Here is a 24,195-nt window from a genome sequence, read left to right as displayed (position 1 = left end):
GCGCCCCAAGCTGCCCTGTGCCAAGTGCTTTCTCTACGATCCTCACTCACCAAGGGAAACAGCAGATGATCGTACGTGCCCACGGGCTCTGGAGTCAGACAGCTGGGGTTCAAACATGGGATCTGCCTCGTATTAATTATATAATTGTGAGCAAGTTCCCTGGCCTCTCAGAGCCCCAGCTTCCTCAGCTATCAAATGGGGTCATTACAGTTCTGCCTTGTGGGTTATGGTGAGGGGTCACTGTGGCAACGCACAGAAAACATTTAGCGCAGCACCTGGCCCAGCGATGCTCGTAGGAAACGTTATTTCTCACTGTTAATAATTCTCCTGGCAATTCTAAGAGGTTTACACTATCGTACCCATTTTGCAGATGAGGAAACCGAGGCTAGCGGTGGTTTCATGGGTTCTCGAAGGTCACATAAGGAAGGGCTGGCTCTGGGGACTCCAGGCCCACGCTGGTAACTACTCGGCTCTTATATAAATATAAGGGGTCATATTTATTAGTTCTAAGGGCTCTTACTCTGCCTGCTCACTACATCTACCAAAATGATGGGGGCAGCTCCAGCAGGCCCCCTGAACTTCTGTGGGATCCACCCTCCCTCCCTAGTGAGTCTTCTGTCATATTCCACATCAGCGTCTTTCTGTTCCCTGCCCACTTTCGGTTCAACCCTTTCAGAACCAGCCCTATTGGGAAGGAGGGTGTTGGTTTGTTATCTTGGGTTTGACAGCTCAAAGGCAGAGATATTTCCTGCTTAAAAGGCACATTAAACAAGAGGAGGGGGAGAAAGGGAAGAATCAGCATTCTGGGCTGCAACACCGGTCCTCAGGTTTTCTCTAACCCTTTGGATCAACGGTCCTATGACTTAGCCCTAGCTGGAATCTCCTAGGAAGCTTTAAAAAATGCAGATATCCAGGCCCCAACCCAGACCACTTACATCTGAGTCTCTAGGGGGTGGAACTGGGGCATCAGCAGGTTTTTTTTTAACGCTCCCCGAGCGTTTCCAGTGAGCAGCCAAGTTTGAGAAATGGGGCTCCGGGTCTTTTCTGCATTCAGCTCCAAAGCTGAAGTCGCTCTGGGCACTAGGAATTGCGTTTTCCTTTTAGGACTTGCCGTGCGGAGATTTGGGCAGGCTTTCCAGGGGCGCAGGCTAGGGGAAGAGGTTTGCGTGCAGCGACCTGGTGCTCTGCCTGCCCCTAGGCCCAGCCTGGAGCCCGCGGGTCCCCGGGTCCCCTTAGGCAACAACACGTGTGGCCGCTCCGACTTCCCCGCTCAGACCGCACGCGGGGCTCGGCGGCCGCCGCGCCGCCCACCCCAACCACAGAGGTTCGAGGAAGAGGCCCGGGGCTCGGGAATCCTACCTCGGCTGCCGGCGCTGCGCTCCAGTCCGCGGAATCCTGGGGCTGGGGCTCGGCGTGTCGCCGGGCTCCGCGGGAGCTGGCCTCCGCGCCGGGGGCGCCGCTGGAGCGCAGGCGCCACCTAGTGGGCGCGCGGCCGCGAGGCGGGAGCGCGGTCCGGGCGGAAGTGCCGCCGGGGCTGCCCACGTGGGCGGTTTCCAACGCGCCGAGCTCCCGGGCGCGGATCCCGGCTGGGTGGGACCACCTTCCCTCCCTAGAGGGCGCTGGGAACTGAACTTGCTGAACTTTCTCTTAGGGGCACGGAGGGGCAGCCAGGCCCTGGCTTCCGGCCGGGGATCCGTACTGGGATTTTCCTGGCTGGATTTAGCGATCTTTCCTTCCATCCAAAAGCTTTCAGTACACCCCAATTTGGCAGAGCCTCTCTTTTAATTATGCTGGGAGCATCAGAAGATGCAGGGGACTGGGTTTCTCTCAAGCCTACGGAGGCCTTTCCCCTACCAGCAACCGTTTATTATTGACATCCCTCCCGCCCCGCCCGCATTTTGCCCTCCTACCCTGTTCCCTTCAGGCTCTTTGGCTGAACTTTATTAACACTCAGTCTGCGTCAGACCCTGTGTAGCTGCGGACACCGTCAGGTCCCTTAGGAGTTGGCAACCCAGGTAATCTTTCTCACCCGGGCGCCCCTAGCATTTCTTTGGTTGGGGCTGTCCTGGCACTGCAGGACATTTAGAGGCTCCGACTCCCTGGCACTAATGTCAGTAGCCACCCCTTAGTCGTTGTCTGGGTGGGGGTGGGGGTGGGGGTGGGGGTGGGGGGGTGTAAACCTGCCCTAGGCTAAGAACCTATTAGCTGATAATTAAGATCAGGTGACAACGAAGTGCAGCCTCCAGGGGAGTCCCACTGTCAGGCTTTTTCAGAGCACTGGGCACCCTCAGCCGCCTTCCTTTCCTGAGGCTTCCCGTATTTATTATTTTTTCTGTGAAGACATGCCAAAACAGGGTTACAAAACTGGTGGACTATTCCAAGTGCTTACATTTCATTTATTTCTTCGTTCAACAAGTGTTAACTAAGCACCCATGTGCCAAACACTTTTCTACAAACAAGGGATACCACGTAGGACAAAACACCCCCAAATCTCTGTCCTTGTTGAATTCACATTTAATGTAACAAATTAACACTTGTAACACACACACACAAATGTAATACAATGTAATTGAGCTCTTTACAGGATAAGTACAGGATTTATAGAAAAAAATATGAATTTATAGGGCACCGAAGGCAGTGTGTCTGGCGGTGAATAGAAGTTTTGCAGAGTTATACGGGGAATGTCATCTTTCAATCCTGGCAGTTTATCTGTGTGATATCTGGGGATAATTAACATCACTAGTGGAAATATTAGAGACACTTTGTGAAAGTGAGGTCTGTGCCAACTTCCCCATCCCCCACCTGTGTGTGCCTACTTAATCTTTGGCCTCTCTGTGCTGGTGTAACCTGGTCGAAGTGACCACCAAGGGCAGAGGGGGAGGAGAAGGTATCACCTGTAGGCAATGCTTGGAAGGGCAAGGGGCAGCGTGTGCTTGTGCATGTGCACGTGTGTGCGTGTGTGTGTGACTGACGGGGGCCAGCCCCAGCCTACTCATGGCAGGCAGGTGCCCTGGTGAAGGTGAATTGGTCAGGGAAGAGCTGACAGGTCCACTTCTCATTCTTTCACTTTCAAGTGTCTCTGAGTCACTTCCAGACCGCTCTGGTACCAGTCTTTGCAAGAGCTCCGTCCCGGCACCTCACCCCACCGTCCCTCAAAGCATGCCTAGGCAAGGTCCTAGATTACAACCTCCAGGATTCTGACGTCAGGCATCACCTGATGAGGTTAAAAGCCTCCAAGAGACTTTCTCCTCTGAGTTCTCCTAACATTTTTCCCGTTCCAATAATCACAGTGTTTTGGAAACTACAGTTATCAACAGGTCTGTTTTCTCCATAGGTGGTCTCTTTGAGGTAGAAGCAGAGTCAATAATAATAATAATTATTATTATTATTATTTGTAAGGTATTAAGCACTAAGAACTTTAGATTGACTGTTTAGTTTAATCCTCACAATAATCCTATGAAGTTGGCACTGTCATTTTCCCCATTTTACAGGTGAAGAAGTCGAGACTCATAATTCTCAACTCATTTGCCTGAGGTGGAAGAGTTAGCAAGTAGTGTGGCCAGGGCTTGAATCTGGGTTGCCCGACTGCAGAACATTTGCCTTTGAGTGCTTCACTAGTGTTCATTGAGCACCTACTGTGTGCTGGACACTGTGTTTTAGCTATGGGACAGGATGGACCAGCTGCTCTCCATTTATCCCTCTTGTTCTTTTGTTCTGCCCATCCCTTCCTTGAAAGGGAGAATTTTGTTTCATTTTGTTTTTTAATAAATTCACAGTTATGTTATGAGATATAGCCTATTTTCAGTAGGAAAGGTCTTATTTATCTTCCAGAGTGATGCTCTATTAAAAAGGGTGAGACTCTTCTATTGTCCAAAGTGGGTGGAGCTAGAAAGGGGGGCTCTAGGAACATGTACAGGATGGTGTCAGGACCCTGGCAGAAGGAGGGGTAGAAAAGGAAGGAGGGAGGGATGCCAAAGAGACCAAGGGGGAAGGGCCCGGATGCCCATCCCAGGAAGGGCACTTGGTCTTGTGAGGCTGACCCTGTGGACTGAATGGCAACTGGACTTTTGGTGTCACTGTATATCTGTGATTGGCAGGAGTAAGCTAATCACTTTTTGGTCATGAATTGCATCTGCAAACCCTGCCAGATGTTATGAGGTGTAATAGCAAGATGACATGTATGCTGTCTCATTGACTCTTCCCCAAAGTCCGGGAAACAGAGTCACAGATGTGAAGCAACTTTATGAAGGCCACACAGCATGTACACTGTAGAATTAGCATTCCATCCCTATGGAATGCTACGGATTCTCTAGCTGACATTGGTCCTAGATCCTAGAGAGCATCTAGGATCCTCTTAGGCTGACAGTGTTGCTTCTAACCGTGACCATTTTTAGCTGCCTTTCCATAAAGGAGTGAATTAAACTGAACTCCTAGGGAGAGGTTTGCGTTTCTTCATTTTGGCCATAATGTCCTTTTTCTCCTCCAGCAGCTGATATTCTGCTCATCCTTCTAGGTCCAGCTCCAGGAAACCCTCCTCTATCCCCTTTCCAGTGTGACCCCTTCCCTGTATTAAAGCACTTACTGCGTTCTGCCTCGTAGTTTTATTCCCTGTGAATCTGTTACCTCCGCCAACAGATTCTGTGGCCCTTGAGAGCAGGAGCTAGGGACTTCTGGTTGCCTCTCCACATCCACTTTCCATTCCTCTCCACCCTGCTTTGCGTCCTGGACAGCTGACCTAAATGGGCAAGACCAAACGCTTCTATGCCCACTGACTTCAAGTTGAGTTTGGCCCATGGGAGCCCTGGGAGAGACCAGAGGGAGGCAGGAGAGTGAGGTGGGGGTGCTTGTTCCCCCAGCTCTCTTTCTGCAGGGTGTCTTGGGCTGGCCACTCTCTTGACCCACATCATGGCTGTATGGTGGCCCTCTGTACACAGCCTTCTCGGCCTCCACACCCAGGCCCCCTTAAATGCGATTCACTAAGGTTCTAGAAACTGTGCAAAACCCCAAATGGAAATTTGTACCATGTAGCTCAATAAACAGCTGTTGAGCAAAATTAGGGGCAGGTGTGTTTGTTTGTTTGTTCAAGTGAGAAGCAGAAAAGAAAGGATTTTAAATGATCTTGAGAACTAGGACCAGATGGCAAATAAGCCCCTAGGTTCCTTGCAAACAGTTTTTATTTGTTTTTTTGTTTAGATGATCTTTAAATTTTTAAAAGAATTTTCTTAGTATGCAGCAAATTTGACTTTTTAAAATTTTGGTGTACAGTTCTATGAATATTAACACATGGATAGATTTGTGTAACTACCACCACAATTAGGATACTAAACAGTTCCATCACCCCAAAAACTCCTTCAACCCGTCACTTTTGTAGTGATACCACTGATCTGTTCTCCATCCATATATTTTTTTTGTGAGGAAGATTGGCCCTGAGCTAACATCTGTTGCCAATCTTCCTAGGTTTTTTTCTCCCCAAAGCCCCAACACATAGTTGTATATCCTAGTTGTAGGTCATTCTAGTTCTTCTATGTGGGAAGCCACCACAGCATGGCTTGATGAGCTGTGCGTAGGTCTGCACCCAGGATCCGAGTTGGCGAAACCCTGGGCCACTGGAGTACACGAACTTAACCACTTGGCCACACGGCTGGCCCCCTCCATCCTTGTATTTTTGTCTTTTCAAGAATGTCGTATGAATGGAATCAAACAGTAGGTAACGTTTTGAGACTGCCTTCTTTCACTCAACATAGTGTCTTTGAAATTCATCTAAACTGTTACATTATCAATAGTTTATTCCTTTTTATTGCTGAGTAGTATTCCATCATATGAATGTACCATAGTTTATCTATCCATTCACATTCAGGTTGTTTCCAGTTTCTGATTATTAACAGAGCTCCTTGAAATATTCCTGTACAAGTTTCTGTGTGAATATAGGTTTTCTTTGCCCTGGGATAACATTATGGACTGATGTGTTCTCCCCAGATTCATAGGTCGAAGCTCCAATCCCCAGTGTGGCTGCATTTAGAGATAGGGCTTTTATGAAGGTCACTAAGGTTAAAAGAGGTCACAAGGGTGGGGCCCTAATCCCACGGACCTGCTGTCCTTATAAGAAGAGGAAGGGACACCAGAGCCCTCTCTCTTTTGTGAGCACAGAAGAAAGGCCAAGTGAGGATGCAGCGAGAAGCTGGCCGTCTGCAAACCAGGAAGACAGCTCTCACCAGAAACCAAATTTGCCAGCATGTTGGTGATGGACTTCTAGCCTCCAGAACTGTGAGCAAATGTCTATTGTTTAAGCTGCCTGGTCTGCGGTATTTTGTTATGGCAGCCTGAGCAGACCAATACAGGTAAATGTTCTATGATAAGTGTATGTTTAGCTTTGTGAGAAACTGTTTTCCCAAGTGGCTGTACCATTTTGTATTCCCATCAGCACTATCTGAGAGTTCCAGTTGCTTTGCACCCTTGCCAACATATGGTATTGTCAGTATTTTTTCCAAGGAGTTTTTATTTGTATTTTCTATGTTGGTATTTTTTTGTGTGCTGCATTTTGTAGGTAGTAATAGCTAAGGAAGCAGTCTAAAACTGAAAATATTTTGAAAGTGTCCTACCGAGGTCCCATCCATCTTTGGGCTGTCCATACACCATTTCTCTTTTCTTGTCTTTCTTTTGGTCTCATTCTATTCCTAGGGCAACGTCCCCTAGGCCGAGACAGCTGGTGATCCGGCAAATTGCAGTCCTCATCAGAGGTGAATCCATTTCTGAGAATTGAGGAGGTTGGGTGTGGGCAGGGCTGGCTTCATGGGCTCCGTGCTTCATTTAAAGTTCTACTGTCGTCGTCTTGAAATTCTTAATCATTTTTGAACAAGGGCCCATGTTTTAATTTTGCACTGGGCCCCACAAATTATGTAACTGGTCCCGGGTGTGGGGGCCACAGGCAGGGTGGGGCTTCTCACAGGTTCGCTTAGCAAAGGGCTCTCATCTGTTCCCACCGACCACGTCTCTAAACTAACCCAAGCTCAACCTGAAGGTTTACCTGGCTCCTGCGAACTCCTGCTGCCTGTCTCTTGTGCTCACTTGGGCTAAGCATGATTAATTTGGAGACTTCACAGGAGGATTGTTAGCTTAGGATCCCAATATCCAAATGAGGATTTGCCTTAATTAGGCACTCTTAATTGCAAGGCAAATGGAGCCTCCCTCTTCCACCCTAACACCCCCAAACTGTACTTTGGCATTTATGTGGGAGAGGTAAGTCAGCAGTATCATAATGTATTCCTAATTGTTACTCTGCCAGCCCAGCTGGCAAGACGTTCACTCAAAGAAAGGTGATTTATAGGGGAGTTTTACCATGTTCTTGCAGATCACTGAATGCCCGGGTCCAGGAGAATGAATGGTATTAACCAGAGGTGGGGAGAGGAGGATGGGGCGCATGGAGGGGTGGGGGTGAGAGGGAAAAGGGAATGGGGAGGTCACAGGCTTGGGAAGCAGCATCCTGAGCTGCTGCTTACCAGGCGCGTGACTGACCTAACGCCTCTGGACTTAATGATTTCAACTCTAAAGTGGAACCAACAACACTGTCTCCTAGGACTGTTTGTGAGGAGTAGATGAAAGGACTTATGTAAGTGTCAGAGGCTGGCGTGCACCAGTCCTCCATAAGTGGAGGGGAATTGATGTCACCTTTGACTGCTTTGTGCATATGTGGGAAAGAATAAATTTTTGTGCTTTTCTGAAAAGCCACTTCACAGACTTGCTTGATCCTCTTTCCAGCTTCCTAGGAGCTGGGTTAGGATTACCAGGCCCTTTTTTTAGAGTTAGGAAAAGGAAAGTGAGGTGATCAGAAAATAAAATCAGAGTGGAATAGAACTCAGGAGGGGCTCACTTCAGTTCCGTAGCCTGCAAGGCTTCGCTAGAAGTATTTACATCAGAGATCATTCATTCACAGCTTTGAAAACCTCAACCCACGTGTCCCAGATTAAAAGAGCAATGACAGGCCAAGGAAGCCGATGACATCTCTGATGGTGTGTGAAGATGGGCCGATGGGGTCTTTAAAATAGATTAACGTAGTGATAGAGTGGAATCCGATGACTTCGGCTCAAATCTCAGCTCTGCTATTTCCTGGCTGTTAGTAACTACCTTAAATAAATTACTCCATCTCTGTGCTTCAGTGCCTCCATCTGTCAAACGAGGATTAAATAATATGATCTGCCTCTTTGGGGTGTTGTGAGGATTAAACAAGATGAGGAATGTGAACTGTGCTTGGCACCGAGTGGCCCTCGGTCCCTGCTAGCCTGCTAGTTCTTTTCATTCCCTCCATGTTTGGGTAACCCCTGGAGTCCTCGGTGTTAGCCCTCCCTATTCTTCAGCCCTAGGTGGGGTTGGCACTCTAGGGTAGGGGAACGGCCTCCCAGCGGGGGGTCTGTGAGTCGCGGAACTGAATGTGACCCCGGGAGGGCCCCCCCCCCCACCCCAGGCTAGTTGCGTGGTAACGGGGCTTGCCCTGTGAGGACACGCCCTGGTGTTTACAGGTAACTAGGTGGGGGGTTGTAACTTGTAAAGAAGTTAAAGGTTAGACAAAAGAGAATTCTTCCGGGGAATGAATGGGGCTCAGTGCTTGGAACTCGCCGGGTCAGCAGGAAGGGCAGCCGTCCAGGCCCGGCCCAGCCCATGCAGGGGGGCCTCATTATGCAGATGGGACCTGGCATCTCCCGGTGACCATAGAAACCCAACCAGTTCTCTTTCAACAGTGCTCTGAGGAAAGGTTATTTAACTCCGGCACCCGAGGATCAGCCGCACAGCCTCGCGTCTTCTTGGAACATCCCAGGGCGCTCAGCCCTTAGCATCCGGTTGAGATGGGATGCCACTCTAGCAAGAGCACCAAGGTTGTGGGGGAGTCTCAGGAATCTGGAGAACAGCCTGCGGGAGAAGAGCCAAACCTGGAGGCTGGCACTGAGGCAGCAGATGGCAAAGACGCCTCGTTGCAGGATGGCGCCCCTGAGCGGAAGAGCTGAGATGCTGTCCTCTGGAGCCAGACCCTCGCCTGGGTCCTGGAACTGCCTTTGGCCAGTGAAACCTGAGACAAGCCCCAGTCTGAGAAGCTCTGAATAGAGGGAGGAGAGAGACATCCCCACCTTTGGGAATCAGGCTTCAGAAGTTACCTTCATCAGCCTTTGCTCATTGGAGTTTCCAGGAAGATGAGGCCGTGAGGAATCCTGGTTCCCCAGCTCTCCGGTAGAGAGGACAAGAGAAGTCTTCCCACATCATGGGCCTTTTCCACAGCTTCTGGAAATGGAAGAGCCCCATGACAGACTGTTCTGGTTCTCGTGACTATCTGCAGCTGAGTTGTGACTGTCCAGGGACCCCCACCTGCCTCACCGTGAACTCTGAAAGCTCTGTGGTCATGGCGTCCATTGGGGTGTGTGGCTCTCAGTTCTTTCTCCTTCTCTCTCTCCCTTTTGTCAATAGCTGGCTGAATAGCCAACATCCCTAACAGGAAGGTTTTGCATTTGGCTCACTCCACACTGTTCGTATGAATAATTTAATATTTAACTTGGAGAATTGTTAATGAGTTATGGGAACAATCAGGATCAGACTGTGATCACGTAAACGGAAGGCCACAAGGCCTTGATCATCCAGTAAGTGGAGCGTTGAGAGCTGGTGGGAAGGAAGGAGGAGGGATTTGTGTTCCTGGGTTTTTAATCCCAGAGCAATGTCCCTCTGCTGATATTCATGTGTCTCCTCATATCCAAAGTCTGTCAATTTGCACCCTCTGGCATCTGAGCTCTCTGTATCCAGCCTTCGAAAATATTTCGCTGTTTACTAACATGTCTGTCAGCCTTTCTTTTTTCCCCCTACATGTGTCTTGTTTTTAATTTGACTCAAAAGTGTTTTAATTTGAAATCAAATAGACATGTTTGCAAATAAGTGATGACACAACACATTTGAGAGACAGGATCGAGGATCCGAGATTAGAGGATCAGCAGGGAGGGGCGGGTGTGATTCTGAAGGACACTTGAATAGAGAGGCTGCAGAGCACTTGCCTTGTGCCGGGCAACTTTACATGGATGGCTTAAGGTAACCATCACAACCATGCCCATTTTAGAGATGACGAAATTGAGGTACCAAGAGGTTAAGTAACTTGACTGAGTAGGGCCAACCAATATGGGGCGGAACCCAGATTTGACCTCCAGCAGCGTGGCTCCTGAATTCACGCTGCTAACTACTGCAGAGTCCTGCTTAAAGTGGAGGGTCTTTCTGTGAATAAATGGAAATCACGTCCCATTACAGCCTGTGCCTCGTGGGGACCATTTGTCTTTACTCATTAGGACCTACCTGCCTGTGGAGAAGTAGGCAACTGGTCAGCTGGGAGTTGCTCTTTTGTACCTTGGGTGATGCATTGAGGGCCTTTTATTTTTACTCAGGTGGCGGTGGGGGAGGGTATGGGTGGGGAGGAGAGAGATGGAGTCAAGAATGGGAGGAAGAGAGAGAAAGAAAGACAAAGAGAAAGCGAGGCAGCAAGCTACTGGAAATGACCCCTCTTTTTGGCCATAAAAACCCCAGAAACTGAATAGGAATCTTTTGAGATGACAGGGCAGCTGGGCTAAAGAGAAGGAAAGAAGGAAGGAAGGACAAGAGGTAAAGTAATTCAGCCTGAAAATTGACTACAGAAGGTTCCTTTTGCTTCAGCAGAGCCTGATGTCTTCCAAGGAAGGAGCAGGAGAGATGGGGCCCCGTGAGCTGGCCCACAGCTCTGCTCCGTCCCTGGAGGTGGCAGATGGTCCGTAGGCCAGGAAACAGGCCTGGGCTTGCAGCTGGGGGGCAGGAAGTTTGGGGCCTTTTTTTACAGTTTACTGGGGATAGGCCAAGCTCTGGTAGCTGCTTTCAATTTTTTTTTAGACAATTCTGCTCTTCTCCCTCCTCCCTCCTGATGGAAATTCATCCTGCAAAACAGGGCTGTGTCTGATAAGAAGCTGCTCACACTGTCCACCCTCAGGGCTCCTGGGAACAGTTCTCAGCTGGTGATGAGGCGTTGAGGCAGGGTGCCGCTTATTGCACCAGCCCCTGAGAGGCGGAACTCACAGCTTCCTACCAAATCAAAAGAAGAAGGCTCCAGGTCCTTTCAAGTTCAGAAACAGAGGGGTTTGTTTCACTTCCTTCTGGGAGAGTGCAAAGTGCTCATTTAATTAAATTCAAGATCTCTGAGGGCTTTTAAAAACAGGATTCTTCATCCACCTCCAGCTGTGGCAAGCATGTTGCAATTTGCCAGGAAGTTAATCTGTCTCAGGAAAAAGCACCCAGTTTCTGTCGAAGGACATTCCAATTGTTCCAATGGGGCCCCGTATCATTCATCTGTCTCCCTCTGAGGCTCAAGTGCCTGGTGAAAGTGGTTAGAGTTGTATTTGCTCAAACATAGCTTTAACCTCTCACAAGACAGGTCTGCACAGACTGCCCATGACTTGAAAGTCATTGCTCTAGCCTACTTCCCAAACTACTGAAAGACGAGGGGTTGGTTTACTACTCAAATTATCCATCCACCTATCCTTCTACCTGTCCATCCATCCATCCATCCAACCATCCATCCATGCATCCATCCATCCATCCATCTATCTGTCCATCCGTCCATCCATCCATCTGTCCGTCCATCCATCCATCCATCCATCTGTCCGTCCATCCATCCATCTATCCATCCATCTTTCCAGTTGTTCATCCATCCATCCATCCATCCGTCCACCTAATCCATCCATCTAATCCATCCAATCCATCTGTCCATCCATCCATCCATTTTTTCATCTACCCATCCTCCATCCATCCGTCCATCCATCCATCTTTCCAGCTATTCATCTATCTAGCTCTCTCTCCATTCATTCAGCTCTTCCCTTGGAATTTTCAGTTATAGGAGGCAATAAATTTCCCCTTTTAAACCAAATCCATTCATTAAGCAAATTTTTATTGAAATTCTACTCTTCTCTATCACTCATTCATTTATTCTTTCCTCATTCATTTATTTCTTATCAGTTACTGGGTGACTATGCTATGCTAAACCCCTTAGTGTTAAAATTTTGAAGCATGTCTTTGTGGGAGCACAGCCTGGAACAGGGTGGTCCAGAGAGAGCTTTCCAGCCCAGATAAGATCCACGTTGAGCCTTCAAGAGTAAGTAGGAGTTAGCCAGGGAAAGAGGATGTGTGTTTCAGGAGAAGGGGAACATATGACTCAAGATTGGAGGCTGCATAGGGCATGATGTGCAGTGTTGTGGGAGCCTGAAGGGCACGTCACACAATGACAGGGAGGTGAAGCTGGAACAGTATGAAGGATCAAATTATGGAGGGCCTTGTACTTTACACCAAGAGACTCAGAGTTCATCCTAATGGTGATGAGGAGTCCACTCCACTGAAGGGCTTTAGGTAGAAGAATGATGTTAGGATATCAATTGCTTTTGACTGCTTGGTATCCTGCCTTCTGGTAACAAATCCCATCTTTTCCCCTTGGGGAACCCTTTTCTTACCCAATGTCAGTTTACCAAATTGGGTGGGGCCGATCCCATTCTCAGGCTCCAGGCCAAGTACTGCATGTTCCTGGTCAAAGTGATTTGTTCAAGGAAGGGCATCTGACCCAAACAAGTCCAATGAGAGTCTTCTCCAGGAATTTTTGTTGAAGCAATTAGGAAAGAAGTATTCACTTTCTTTTGGAGTTAATAAAATTGTAAGATTTAAGCCTGAAACTTCTTAGTGGCAATTTTTCCACCACTGGGGATGACCTGTTTAAGAATGAATCCACAGAGGAGAGTGGAGCCGAAAGAAGGAGAGACATGTTCCTGATGAACTTATTTGGTCAACTGGATCCAGCCGTGCCAGAAGTCTAATTCTACTCCTAGATGCTTTACACAAGCCAATAAATTCTCACTTTTTTTTTTTTTTGCTGACAGTGACTTGAATTTGGTTTCTGTCACTTTTGAAGAGTTCTGAGTAAATCAGATCAACTCAGATTTGTACATTAGGTAGAGTACCTGGGTAGCTGTTTGAGGATGGAATTGAGAGGATAAGGCTAGAAGCAGGATTACCAATTAGGAGGCAATTGCCTGACTCAGGAAAGGAAGATCTATCAGGTAGCTATTACTATTTATAGCTAATTTGCAACCAGCCACAAAATCTCATTGGCACACAAGCATAAGCTTTTTCGTCTTGTTCACATGTCTGTGTGTCACTGTGGTTCAGATGATTTAGACTACCTGAAGATGTGTTCACATGACAAACAGCAAGAGCACAAGAGACCAAGTCTAACTGCACGGCCAGAGTTATATTCTCTATCATTCCATTGCCAATAGCCAGTCACACGGCCAAATCCAACATCAACAGGGCAGGAAAGTACCTTCCTCTCATGGAGGTAGGACGGGGGCTGGGGGGTTGGGGGAGTGAATATTTTCTGAACAATAAGCTACTCTACCACAAAAGGGATGGAATGAAGAGGACAAATTCAAGAAATATTTATGGGGCAAAATCAACTGGTTTTGGTGATTTATTTTACATAGGGGTTGAGGGAGAGAGAGGAGTTATTACTGCCTATAAACATAGGTTCCCTACCTGCCACATACGAGGGGCCAAATAAAAACTGGAACACCAGGCTTATGGCAAGGAAAGAGTTTTTATTTCGGGTGATATCAGCCTGGAGATGAGAGTGAGCCCTCAAATTTCTCTCGTTTCACCTCATCTCCCCGAAAGAGGGGAGGCGAGGGATTTTAAAGGTTTGTGAGGAATGGGGCTGCTTGTAGAGAGGTGGGGGGAGTCAGTGGCTTTGCTGGTCTGAGCTTTTCCATCAGCCTGCGGTCAGCCTTGGGATGCTGCTTGCAGGAAGGAGGAGGAGATGATAAGGAATCCAGGTAGGAGAACTTGGCCATCTGTTTCCATGGCAGATAGTGGATTCTGGAGCCGGGGATCCAGGGAGTAAGCAGGGAAAGAGTGCTTTGGTTTTAATCCCACATATGCTGGGTTTAATATAGGGGGACTGCTATCAGGGCCAGCATCAAAGTCAAGGCTTCTACTTGGGTGATGAGGCTGATGATGGTGCCACCATGTGAGAAAGACTCTGGGAGAAAGGACAGGTTTAGAGGGAGGATGAAGAGTTGAGTTTTGGAAGGATTGAGTTTGAGATGCTTATAGGACAAAATAAAAATAATAATGACAAATGCTTATATCACTCTTACTATGTCCAGACATAGTTCCAAATGGTTTACATATAGGATTCATTTAATCCTCACACCACCCTATCCTCATTTTATAAATTAAAGCACAGAGGATTGAGTAATTTACCCAGCCTTTCAGCTCTCAAAAACAGAGCTGGAACATGAACTAGGAGGTTGGCTCCAGAGGCTGATACTTGGGGAATTTATTTGGCAGTTGCGGGGGCCCTCTTGCACCCTCAGAGCTGGTATAAAGATTATTTTAAAGTCAAAACATTTGTGCACAGAAGATGCAGAAAGAAATCTTATCTGAATTTCCTTATCTGTCTAAATCAGAGCCTCTAGAAAATATAGCTGCCATTAAGCCCCTCCGAGGGAGTTTCTTGTGAATTGAGCTGCCAAGAAGACAGACTGCCCATTCCATTAGCATCAAAAAGCCCAGTAGAACCTTCCATGCTCTCCCACTGAAGCCCTGAACACCCCCTCCCTTTGTTAAGTTGATATATACCCACCTTTTCCCCAGTACTAGTGATGCGGGCTCGGTGAGTTGAGGAGTCGAAAGAAAGATTTCTTGGACTCTCAAAGTCTGGCAGTAGTGCTCTTTTATTCAGAGAATAGTATGGAATAGCATGGGGACAGGACCCATGGGCAGTGAAGAGCTGCAATGTGTTGAGAGTTAAGGCTAAATTTAGAAGGCATGGGTATGTGACTTATTTTTACTAGACAAAGGAAAGATGATGTAAAAAGTCATTAAATGGTATCAGTGCAGGTGGGTCTGGTTATTGTGTGGTTGTATAACTTTAGATGTGCATTGGGTCATATAGATTGGCATGTAGGCCAGGATGCCCTGGGCTTCTCTCCCTGGGGCAGCCCTAATCCACACCATAAGATGCAGCGGGTCATATAGATTGGCATGTAGGCTGGGACACCTTGGGCTTCTCTACCTGGGGCAGCCTTGATCCACATCACTAGGAGCTCCCCCATGCAGCTATGGAAACATGCCCTGTGGTTTTGCCTGTTAATCTGTCTTTTTCTCAGTTAAATTTTCAAGTCTCAACCACTGGGCCAGAGCTGGAAGGGGAAAAATCTTGGCAATGAGGATGTGACTCTTGGGACTCCCTCATCACTCTGGAGACTGCCCCTGAGATCCCAGGACGTCTGACCACTCGGGCCAAGGTAAACTTTTTTTTCCCAGTCAGTCAGACTCTTGGATTCTGCTCTGGGTCTGGCCGAGTAAGGGCAGTAAGAGTTTCTCCTTGTCTTTTCTAAAAAGGTTTTCCAAATTTTAGATTTATAGGCGATAACTTGGTTATGACTCATTGTTTGGATGCTGTGACTTGTTATAGGTAGGCCTTGTGCCTGTATCTTGTGCTGCTCTTTTGTTTCATGCTGTCTATAAGTGTTATTTGCTTCCTCAGAGCTTGGCTTTGGAAATTAGAGAGAGAATTCTATCTGGTTTTCCACCTGCTGGGGGGTGCAGGTTGTCAGGTCAACTGCCAACCATCAGGTTGGAGGCCCCAAGAATTTGTAGTCAGCCAGGCAGAAATGTGAATAGCCTGGGCACCCATCTGTGACTGGTGTCCTACTGACCATTGCCAGCTCTCATGGGATTTGCCTAAGTCTAAATCTTAAAGGATCTCATCCTATAAGGACCCTCGTCTCTTTCCTCCTTGCCTTTGCTTATCACCTGTGGCAATGGAGATCCTCATTTTCTTTATCCCCGGCTACCTTTAGGTATGGGGCTGCATCTTCTGTGCCCTCTCTGGGGATGACTTTTGTCTCCACGGTTAAGCCATAAAAATGCTTATGGTCTGAGTCACAGTTGGAAGGAGTATGCTCTCTGAAGCTGGGTTAGAGTCTGGCGTCTTGGTTTGGAAGGAACCTCTTGGGCTGGAAGTTCTCCTTCCTGGCTTTGGTTTTGAGGCTTCTCTGTTCTCCTCTTGGGCTGAAAGTTCTTTCTGGCTTTTTGTTTCAAGGTCTTTCTGTTCTCCTACTTGATCCTGTGGCTCTTATGGGAACTTTTCAGTAGACTAAACTTCCTCCTTCTCAAATCCCTGCTGACCGTATGCTCTGCCTGTCTGGCACTGATTGTCTGCTTCCTTTCTTGTTGGCATGACTTTACTAAGGATAACTTAGAACGTCAACAGTTTCTTTGAGAAAGCTTACATCTCCCAAGCTGGCTTCCCTAAGATTTTTCCCTTCCACTCCAGCCCCTCAACTTCATATAGTCACTGGAACTGTGGTAATCCCGGCCCTCCTTTCAGTAGACTCTTAAGAGACTCAGGAACCCTTAAAAGCAACCATCTGAGGCTGAAAAAGAAAGAAAAAGACTAATTGGAAACAAAATTTAGTCCACAGCCTCTATTAGATTATGTGCTAGGAAAAAAGGAAAAATCTTAAAAGTCTCCTCCACAAATATTAGTAAAAAGCTTTACACCCATGGTGAGCAGGTAACAACTTATTCCATTTGCCGGAAACACAATTAGGATCAAAATATATAGTGGAGCAAAGACGAGAATCAACTCTTACATATAAACTAGTGAAATTTAGATGATTGTATGTCTTAGCCCGTTTGGACTGCTGTAACAAGACATCACAGGCTGGGGGACTTCAACAGCAAACATTGATTTCTCGCAGTCCTGGAGGCAGGATGCCCAGGAGCAGGGTGCCAGTGTGGTAGGGCTGTGGTGAGGGCCCGTTTTCTGGCTTGTAGACAGCTGCCTTCTCACTATTTCTTCACATGGCTGAGAAAGGAAGAAAGAAAGAAAAATGAAAGAGAGAAGGGGAGAGAGAGAGAGAGAGAGGAAGCTCTCTGGTGTCTCTTCTTATCGGGGCACTGATCCCATCACTAAAGCTTCCCCCGCATGCCTTAATTATCCCCCAAAGGCCCCATCTCCAAATACCACCATATTGGGAATTCCAGTTTCAGGGCATGAATTTGGAGGGACATAAACATTCAGTCTATAGCACTGTATTTATGCCTGATTCATGGCTAAAATTTTAGAATGAAAACTATAAGATCTGTATCTGCATCTGTCTGTATAGGTATGTATATTACGTATAAATGATATTTTCCTGCCTCTGGATGGTATTACCAAATTAATAAAGAAGCTCTATTCTAATTGACTTTGACAAAATAGACACTTATAGAAATTAAACATCCCCCAAACTCTCTGAAATACTAAGCCAAAAGTTTTTAAGTTCGCGTGATTTGGGTAAATGAGACTAGTCTAATATTGCTGGTTTAATAACAACAGCTGTGTTTTCTGAGGTATCAGCATCGAGAATGATACAAGCGTGTGTTTTTATTCTATTTGGGTTTGCTAGTCAAATAGACTAATGTTATATTTACTACATGTTTAAGATTATAAAACTTTTAGATTTAATTCTAATCAAATTAAGTCATTATTCTGGCAAACTTTATTTCAACAATAACTATGTTCTATAATAAATCTGCCTAAAAGTAGTTTCCCAAATCTTTTTGCTTATTTGCCACCTTAAAGCTATACTAAATTAAGTTACATGGTAGCTGTTGATTACACATCTGGGTCAATTCTGAATAAAGTAAAATATTGAAATGTTAATTACTGAACATAAATTAAGTTTGTATGCTTTTGGCTTCTTATTTTTACATAGAGACTAAAAACATTTGAGTCTGTTACTAAACATGTTCTTTTGCTACATTGAGAAATTGTGCTATGAGAAGGCATATACCTCTAGAAATTGTGAGACAGTATATTCATAAATTTGCTTATCTACTATAGGATGCTAGTATATGACAGACAGTTCACAATTGTCTGCTTCCTAGTTTTCTCTGGAAAATAAAGGTTACTAAGGGTTGAAAATTATAATCAATATATATAAATGAAACTGCTAGAAATAATGAAGGTGAAGAAAAGAAAAACTCCTGTATGAAAATTATGCAACGAAACTAGGATGTGTTTTTGATAAGAAAAAGTATACAAGGTGTGAAGATATGTTTTTGTTAAGGGAAAAAAGAGAGTAATTTTGTCCTAAAGTAGTTGTTTAAACGTTGTTCCAGAATGAGAAAGAGAAAAACCTGAATGCATACAGAAGGTTGTAAAGGATCTGCAAGAGTGAGGGAGAGAGAGAGAGAGACTTTAATGTTATGTGGTCGAGCTGGCAAGGATGGAATGGTTTTATTGCAAGGTTGTAAAGCGAGCTTTAATATCAATAGTGTACCAATGCAAAACCAGTGTTTGATTTTCTCTCTTAAAAGGACAGAGTTTCTTGGGTTGTTGGTGTCCTCTTAGTAAGAGATTATAAAAGGTTTTCTCTACCTTTTGAATGATCCATCTAGGAAACAAGGATTCTGTGTCTTAGAATAATTTCCTGTGTTGTCCTTATCATGTTCTTGATTATTTAAGAGAAATGAGTCTTCTCACTTTTTAAAAGAGCTGTCTTTTTTTTTATTAAAATAATCGCGTTGCTCCCTATATTTACTTTTGAAATCTTTTTTTTTTTTTTTTTAAAGATTTTATTTTTCTCCTTTTTCTCCCCAAAGCCCCCCGGTACATAGTTGTATATTTCGTTGTGGGTCCTTCTAGTTGTGGCATGTGGGACGCTGCCTCAGCATGGTCTGATGAGCAGTGCCATGTCCGCGCCCAGGATTCGAACCAACGAAACACTGGGCCGCCTGCAGCAGAGCGCGCGAACTTAACCACTCGGCCACGGGGCCAGCCCCTACTTTTGAAATCTTTTATTGTTATTTTGGTTAAATGGACCACTAAGTATTGTTGCATAGTGACCTATGCACCTGGTTCATAACTGTTTAAACCCTTTGACATTTTTGACAACTTCCCCAAATCAAATTCTAAATGAAGTCTTCTTGATCTCAAATTGACTTTGAGGTGTCCCCAAGGGCCCCTGGAAAAGCTCTTGGTCTCTCCCTTTTTAAAAAAGAGAGATGTTCAACTGATCAGGTTTATTTGATGTGTTAAATTGCATGGAAAGCATTGTCAAATACCAAGTGATGCTTGACTTTCCCTAGGTTATATTTATATGGATAATGTTATTAATATAAGTACTTGAGAAATTTTATGAAATTCCTAGAAATTTGTCAATACCCTCACTGTTCATTATATGTCTGGTATAATGTTATCAGGCATGATTCCAGTTATTATTTAAAATGTTGTATGTCACCAAAACAATCAAATTTCCTTAGTCAAATTGTGTTATTTTTATAGTGAACTTTCATCAAGTTTTTATTTTAATTTTTAAATTTTATTTATTTATTTTGAGGAAGATTAGCCCTGAGCTAACATCTGCCACCAATCCTCCTCTTTTTGCTGAGGAAGACTGGCCCTGAGCTAACATCTGTGCCCATCTTCCTCTACTTTATATGTGGGACGCCTGCCATAGCATGGCTTGACAAGCAGTGTGTAGGTCTGCACCCGGGATCTGAACCAGCGAACCCTGGGCTGCTGAAGCAGAGTGCATGAACTTAACCACTAAGCCACGAGGCAGGCCCTCATCAAATTTTTAAGCAGGGTCGTTTTAAGTCTTTTGTCATTCACAGATAGTTATTGTTTTACTCTGATGCTTTTCTGAAAGCTCTTGAAATGAGGTATGAGCCAGAATGCTTCATCTTCAACAAAAGGATGATCTTAGACTCACGGAAAGGACTATTACATGTGCTCTGTGGTATAGGCGTCTGATGGTTTTAATAACTTTGAGATCGTACCACTGGACTGAGAAAGTTTTCCAGAACTGCAATCGAGAAGCTGATGGGTTCACGAAACCGCCAACCCGAGAACAAGCAGAACAAGAATTAATTACATGGGACTGAATGAAATAACAAAGAATCATTATAATTTTTATGAATTTTCTGTTGGAACATTGCTGGTTCTTTATGTATCTTCTGGATATAGGGAACTCTTTTCTCTGAAGCTATATATAAAATTATATGTTTCTAAACAAAAATGGAACATTTACTTTTTTCTCCCTATTTGATCCTTCCAGAATTCAGAAACTCTTATTGAGTATTCTTATTTTCAGGGCAATATAGTTCTTTGCAGAAGTTCAAGAAGAATCTGTCCTTCCTGTAACAGGATATAGTTGGAAAAATTGGTTATATAACCAATGCTTTGACTGGAATGCCATATTGGAGAATGATGTGCACAGAATCAGATAAGATCAGACACTTTTAAGGAACTGAGAACCATAAAGGTTGACTTCATGTTGTAATTCTTACAAAGCCCTCTTGGAAGAACTGGCCTATTATCTGGATTGCAGGTTCTCTGCCTTGCAGGTGAGTAAACAAAGTCACTTCCTGGCAGGCCCAGGAACCTTAGGATATTCTGGGGACCTCAAGAAGAGAGGCATTCATCCAAATCTATAGGAACTGCAGATGAAGTCTGGTGGTGAGTTCCTGGCTTGGGTTCTTAGCCTCAAGTACGTTTTTAAAAGTACAATCTGAGATTCCTCATGAAAAGTTCCAGCAAAGCAAATTTAAAAAGACGTTGTGGTCAGTTACCTTTCTTGCTGCACTTATGTAAAGATATAGGCCAAATCCAATGAAACAAGACTTATTTTGCAATCAAGAATAATCTTACTTTGATTATCTTTGATCAAAATAGAAGGTGATTGTAGAGAGAAAGTTTATGTTTCAATGGAATACTATAAGGCATCCTTGTGGGTTATCAGATTCTAGTCCTGTTCATTGTCTTTGTGCTATTTTTCATCTTTTTGTAAAGTGGCTCCCACTGTCTTGTGCATTTTATCAGTAATTAACATTTTCACCAAGAACTAAAACTGCCCTTCTCTCAAAGCACTGTAAGTCAAAGCTGGATGATTTCATATAACTTCAAAGGATTTATCACCACAATGATGTGGGCCACTCAGAAAGTTCACCAAACGCCCGTGTCTTCCACGCTTTGCTCCAGGAAATAACCATGATTATGACACTACCATTACCATCTTCACTAAAGACGTTTCGAACCCAACATCTAGAAATCTTCTCGACTGGCTCCCTTCTGGACTCAGAAACCGTGTGTATACTCTGCTCCAATCATTAATCTTTGTTTTTCTTTTTGATTCCTCATTCTAATCTATGTTCTTCTCCCCCATGGCAGATCTTTTACCTCAGAATTTCTAACATGAATCTCTCTCCACAGCAAACAACCTAGCTTCTTTTTTTGTGTGTGAAACTTCTAGGAACGTTTCAGATGAGGGAAATATGGGGACCCTCTCAGATCCCCAGAGTTGGTATAAAGATTATTTTAAAGTCAAAACATTTGAGTGCAGAAAGATATCTTTTTGAACTTCCCTTATCTGCCTAAAGCAGAGCCTCCTGAAAATACAGCTGCTGTTAACCTCCCTCCTGGGGAGTTTCCTGAAAATTCATTTGCCAAGAAGACAGACTGCCCATACCTGTTAGCATCAAAAAGCTCAACAGAAACTTCCATATTCTCCTGTTAAAGCCCTAAAAACCACCTTTCCTTTGGGCAATCCCATGAGTTTTCCATTCTGTGTGCTCTCCTGCTTGCATGTGTGAAAACATATCTTGTCTTTTCTTCTGTTAATCTGTATTTTTTCCAGTTAAATTTGCAGGCCCCCAAGCACTGGACCCAAGTTAGAAAAGGAAAGTTTTTCTCCCAAGAGAGTCATCAGAACACACTGTCAGTTAAAGCCTTGGAGAAGATTAGCTCCCTGAAGGGAGGGGCTGCCCACAGAAAGAAGAGAACGTTCAAGGAAAGAACTGAGGAAAAACCAACATCTAAAGGGTAGTGGGGTAGAAAAGCCACAAAAGAGCTGGAGAAGGCCGAAGATCAGATTGATGGGAGATAATGACCAATGGCTTCCATGTGTGGAGCATTTACCAAGTGCCAGGCACTGTGCTCAAAGACTCTATAAGCATTGTCTAATCTGCTCTTCACGGTAGCTCCCGAAGGCGGGTAAAATTCACACATTATTGGTGAAACAACACAGTCGTGAACCTTGAGTGAATTGCCGAAATTCACACAGCTAGTTGGTGGCAGGGCAAGAATTTGAACTCTAGAGGCCATGGTTTTAGCCATGGTAGTGGGTTGAATAGTGTCCCCCCAAATTCATGTGTACCTGGAACCTCAGAATGTAATCTTATTTGGAAATATGGTTTGAAGATGTGTTCAAGTTACGATGAGGTCATACTGGATTAGTGGGTCCCATATCCAATGACCGGTGTCTTTGTAAGAGAAGGGAGAGGAGGACTTGGATACAGAGATGTAGAGGAAGAAAGCCATGTGAAGATGGATGTAGAGATTGGAGTTATGCTGCTACAAGCCAAGGAACACCTGCGGCCACCAGAAGATGGAAGGAACAAGGAAGGGTTCTTTCCTCGAGGCTTCAGAGGAAGCATGGCCCTGCTGTCACCTTGATTTTGGACTTCCAGTCTCCTGGACCGAGAATAAATTTCTGTTGTTTTAAGCCACTCAGTTTCTAGTACTTTGTTAAGGCAGCCCTTGGAAACAAATACAGCCACTGTACCATCACTGGCTTTCTTAGAGGAGAAGACTCAAGAGAGTGATGTTAGCGAATTCCAGGAGGAGAGATGGATTCTTGGGGTTGAGTGAGCGTGGAGCTTGTCCTTCTAGAGGTGTGTTTCTGAATCACACTTGAGTCTTTTTCAGGGTATGCAAGGCCATTGCCTGATCTGGAGAAGTTTTACCCCTATCCATCTTGTTAAAGAAAAAATTATTCATGATTCTTGTTAAGGATGGTAAGGCAGACTTAATTCAGGGGGATTACTAGAATGGGATTTTGTAGTAGGAGAGTGATCAGGTTCGACTCCGAATACAAGAGGACAAGTGGAAATTTATAGCCAAGAAGGAGGGCAGGGGTAAGCGGATGGAAAATTACTATGAGGAAACATCAAGGCAAGGGGGATTCTTGCTAGACTGAATCAACATGATTCTTGCTGAAGGCGGATGAGGGTGATGAGAGTCGAAGATGAGGAATTTGATCAGATATCAAGAGTGGGGGATTTTTGCTAAACTGACCTAGCAGGATTCTTGCTAAAACTAAACTGAACGGTCCAACAAAAGAACTCAACATCAGGGCTTTAGGGCTTACAGGAATCTGACTAGAGTTACGTCAAGGAGAGAGTCTTTGTCGCTGTCCACACCATGGCTGTCAAGAGCCACTGATTATGATGACAGTGTGTCACGTTCATGCATTCAGCTCACATGGAGAATATCACCCATGATGCAGAGACACAGGTCAGGCTGTACTTTTCCTGGTGTGTGGAAGTGTGTGGGCTTGTGGTTGGGCTGGTGTGGGGGATGGAGAATGATTAAGACAGGTTCTTCAAATAAAAGATTAACTCCACTGGGCCCTCTCTGGGCTCTCTGGCCGATAGCTTCCTGCCCAGAGAGGTTATCTCTCTTGTCCCATGCCTGACACCTTTTGAAAGAGTAAGGAGGAAGTATCGTTGTGCCTAGGGACTGGTTAACATCCTGAATTAAGCAGCAGCAAATAAATTGAGCATCAAAACTGAGACTTTGAAGAAAAGATTACTTAAAAATCTCAATAAACTTCCTGACACTTCTTTTCTTCCTCTGAATCCTTTTGGAAAGTCTCCTTGTCCCCATCTCCTTCCCAACCTCCAACCGCACTTGAAGAAAACATGGGAAAACATGCTCATCATGCCAATAAAAATGCCAAAATCCTCTATTACCTGAACTTAATTTTTTTCTCATTAAAAGTAATACAGACTTTGTTTCTGGTTCCGTTTGGAAGTTGCCACTCCATTCTAACAATAAGTACACAGCTGAATAGACTGAAAAATCAACAATTCTTTTTGGCTCTATAAAAGCGGAGGACACAGGGCAAACTGCTGGCTCAAAGATTGGAGAGACAGACAGGCTTACCCAGGGAGTCACAGGTGCCTAGAGCAGGGACTTGTGAATGGAAACTGCCTTGGAACCAATGCAGGGGTAGGAAAGCCAGAACCATAATGAATGAATTGCTGGAGGCTCAGTGTGGACAGGTCTGAGAGTTAAAAACTCTAGAGAAACCCCATTATAGGGGCACCCTC

At 45.2% G+C, this 24,195-nt stretch overlaps 2 protein-coding genes across 7 annotated transcripts in view; one reads left to right on the top strand and one right to left on the bottom strand.

Annotated features, from left to right (window-relative positions):
- The window catches only part of CHD9 (chromodomain helicase DNA binding protein 9), a 230,703-nt gene extending 228,831 nt beyond the window's left edge, over positions 1 to 1,872 (bottom strand). Inside the window, exon 1 of one of the 3 annotated variants that reach the window (XM_070613643.1) lies at positions 1,360 to 1,872. The gene's annotated coding sequence lies outside the window, so the exon portion shown is untranslated. The remainder of the gene's footprint in view (positions 1 to 1,359) is intronic. The other 2 variants (XM_070613642.1, XM_070613640.1) reach the window with 2 other exon arrangements.
- CHD9NB (CHD9 neighbor) lies at positions 1,537 to 22,590 on the top strand. 4 transcript variants are annotated; one of them, XR_011538429.1, is made up of 4 exons: positions 1,537 to 2,015; positions 6,148 to 6,338; positions 15,198 to 15,335; positions 20,178 to 22,590. XR_011538429.1 is itself a non-coding variant. In XM_070613651.1 (2 exons), the coding sequence occupies exon 2, from the start codon at positions 8,838 to 8,840 to the stop codon at positions 8,994 to 8,996; it is 159 nt and encodes a 52-aa protein (XP_070469752.1). In that variant the 5' UTR covers positions 1,891 to 2,015; positions 8,733 to 8,837; the 3' UTR covers positions 8,997 to 9,131. The 4 variants fall into 4 exon arrangements, 2 of the variants coding, with proteins under 2 accessions (XP_070469752.1, XP_070469753.1); XR_011538430.1 differs by lacking the exons at positions 15,198 to 15,335; positions 20,178 to 22,590 and adding an exon at positions 8,733 to 9,839; XM_070613651.1 differs by lacking the exons at positions 6,148 to 6,338; positions 15,198 to 15,335; positions 20,178 to 22,590 and adding an exon at positions 8,733 to 9,131 and having other exon boundaries at positions 1,891 to 2,015.
- The last annotated feature ends 1,605 nt before the right edge of the window (positions 22,591 to 24,195 follow it).

Source organism: Equus przewalskii, chromosome 3 (assembly GCF_037783145.1).
Source record: "Equus przewalskii isolate Varuska chromosome 3, EquPr2, whole genome shotgun sequence".
In the NCBI taxonomy this organism is placed as follows: Eukaryota; Metazoa; Chordata; class Mammalia; order Perissodactyla; family Equidae; genus Equus; species Equus przewalskii.
This window is presented reverse-complemented; position numbering and strand designations above follow the sequence as displayed.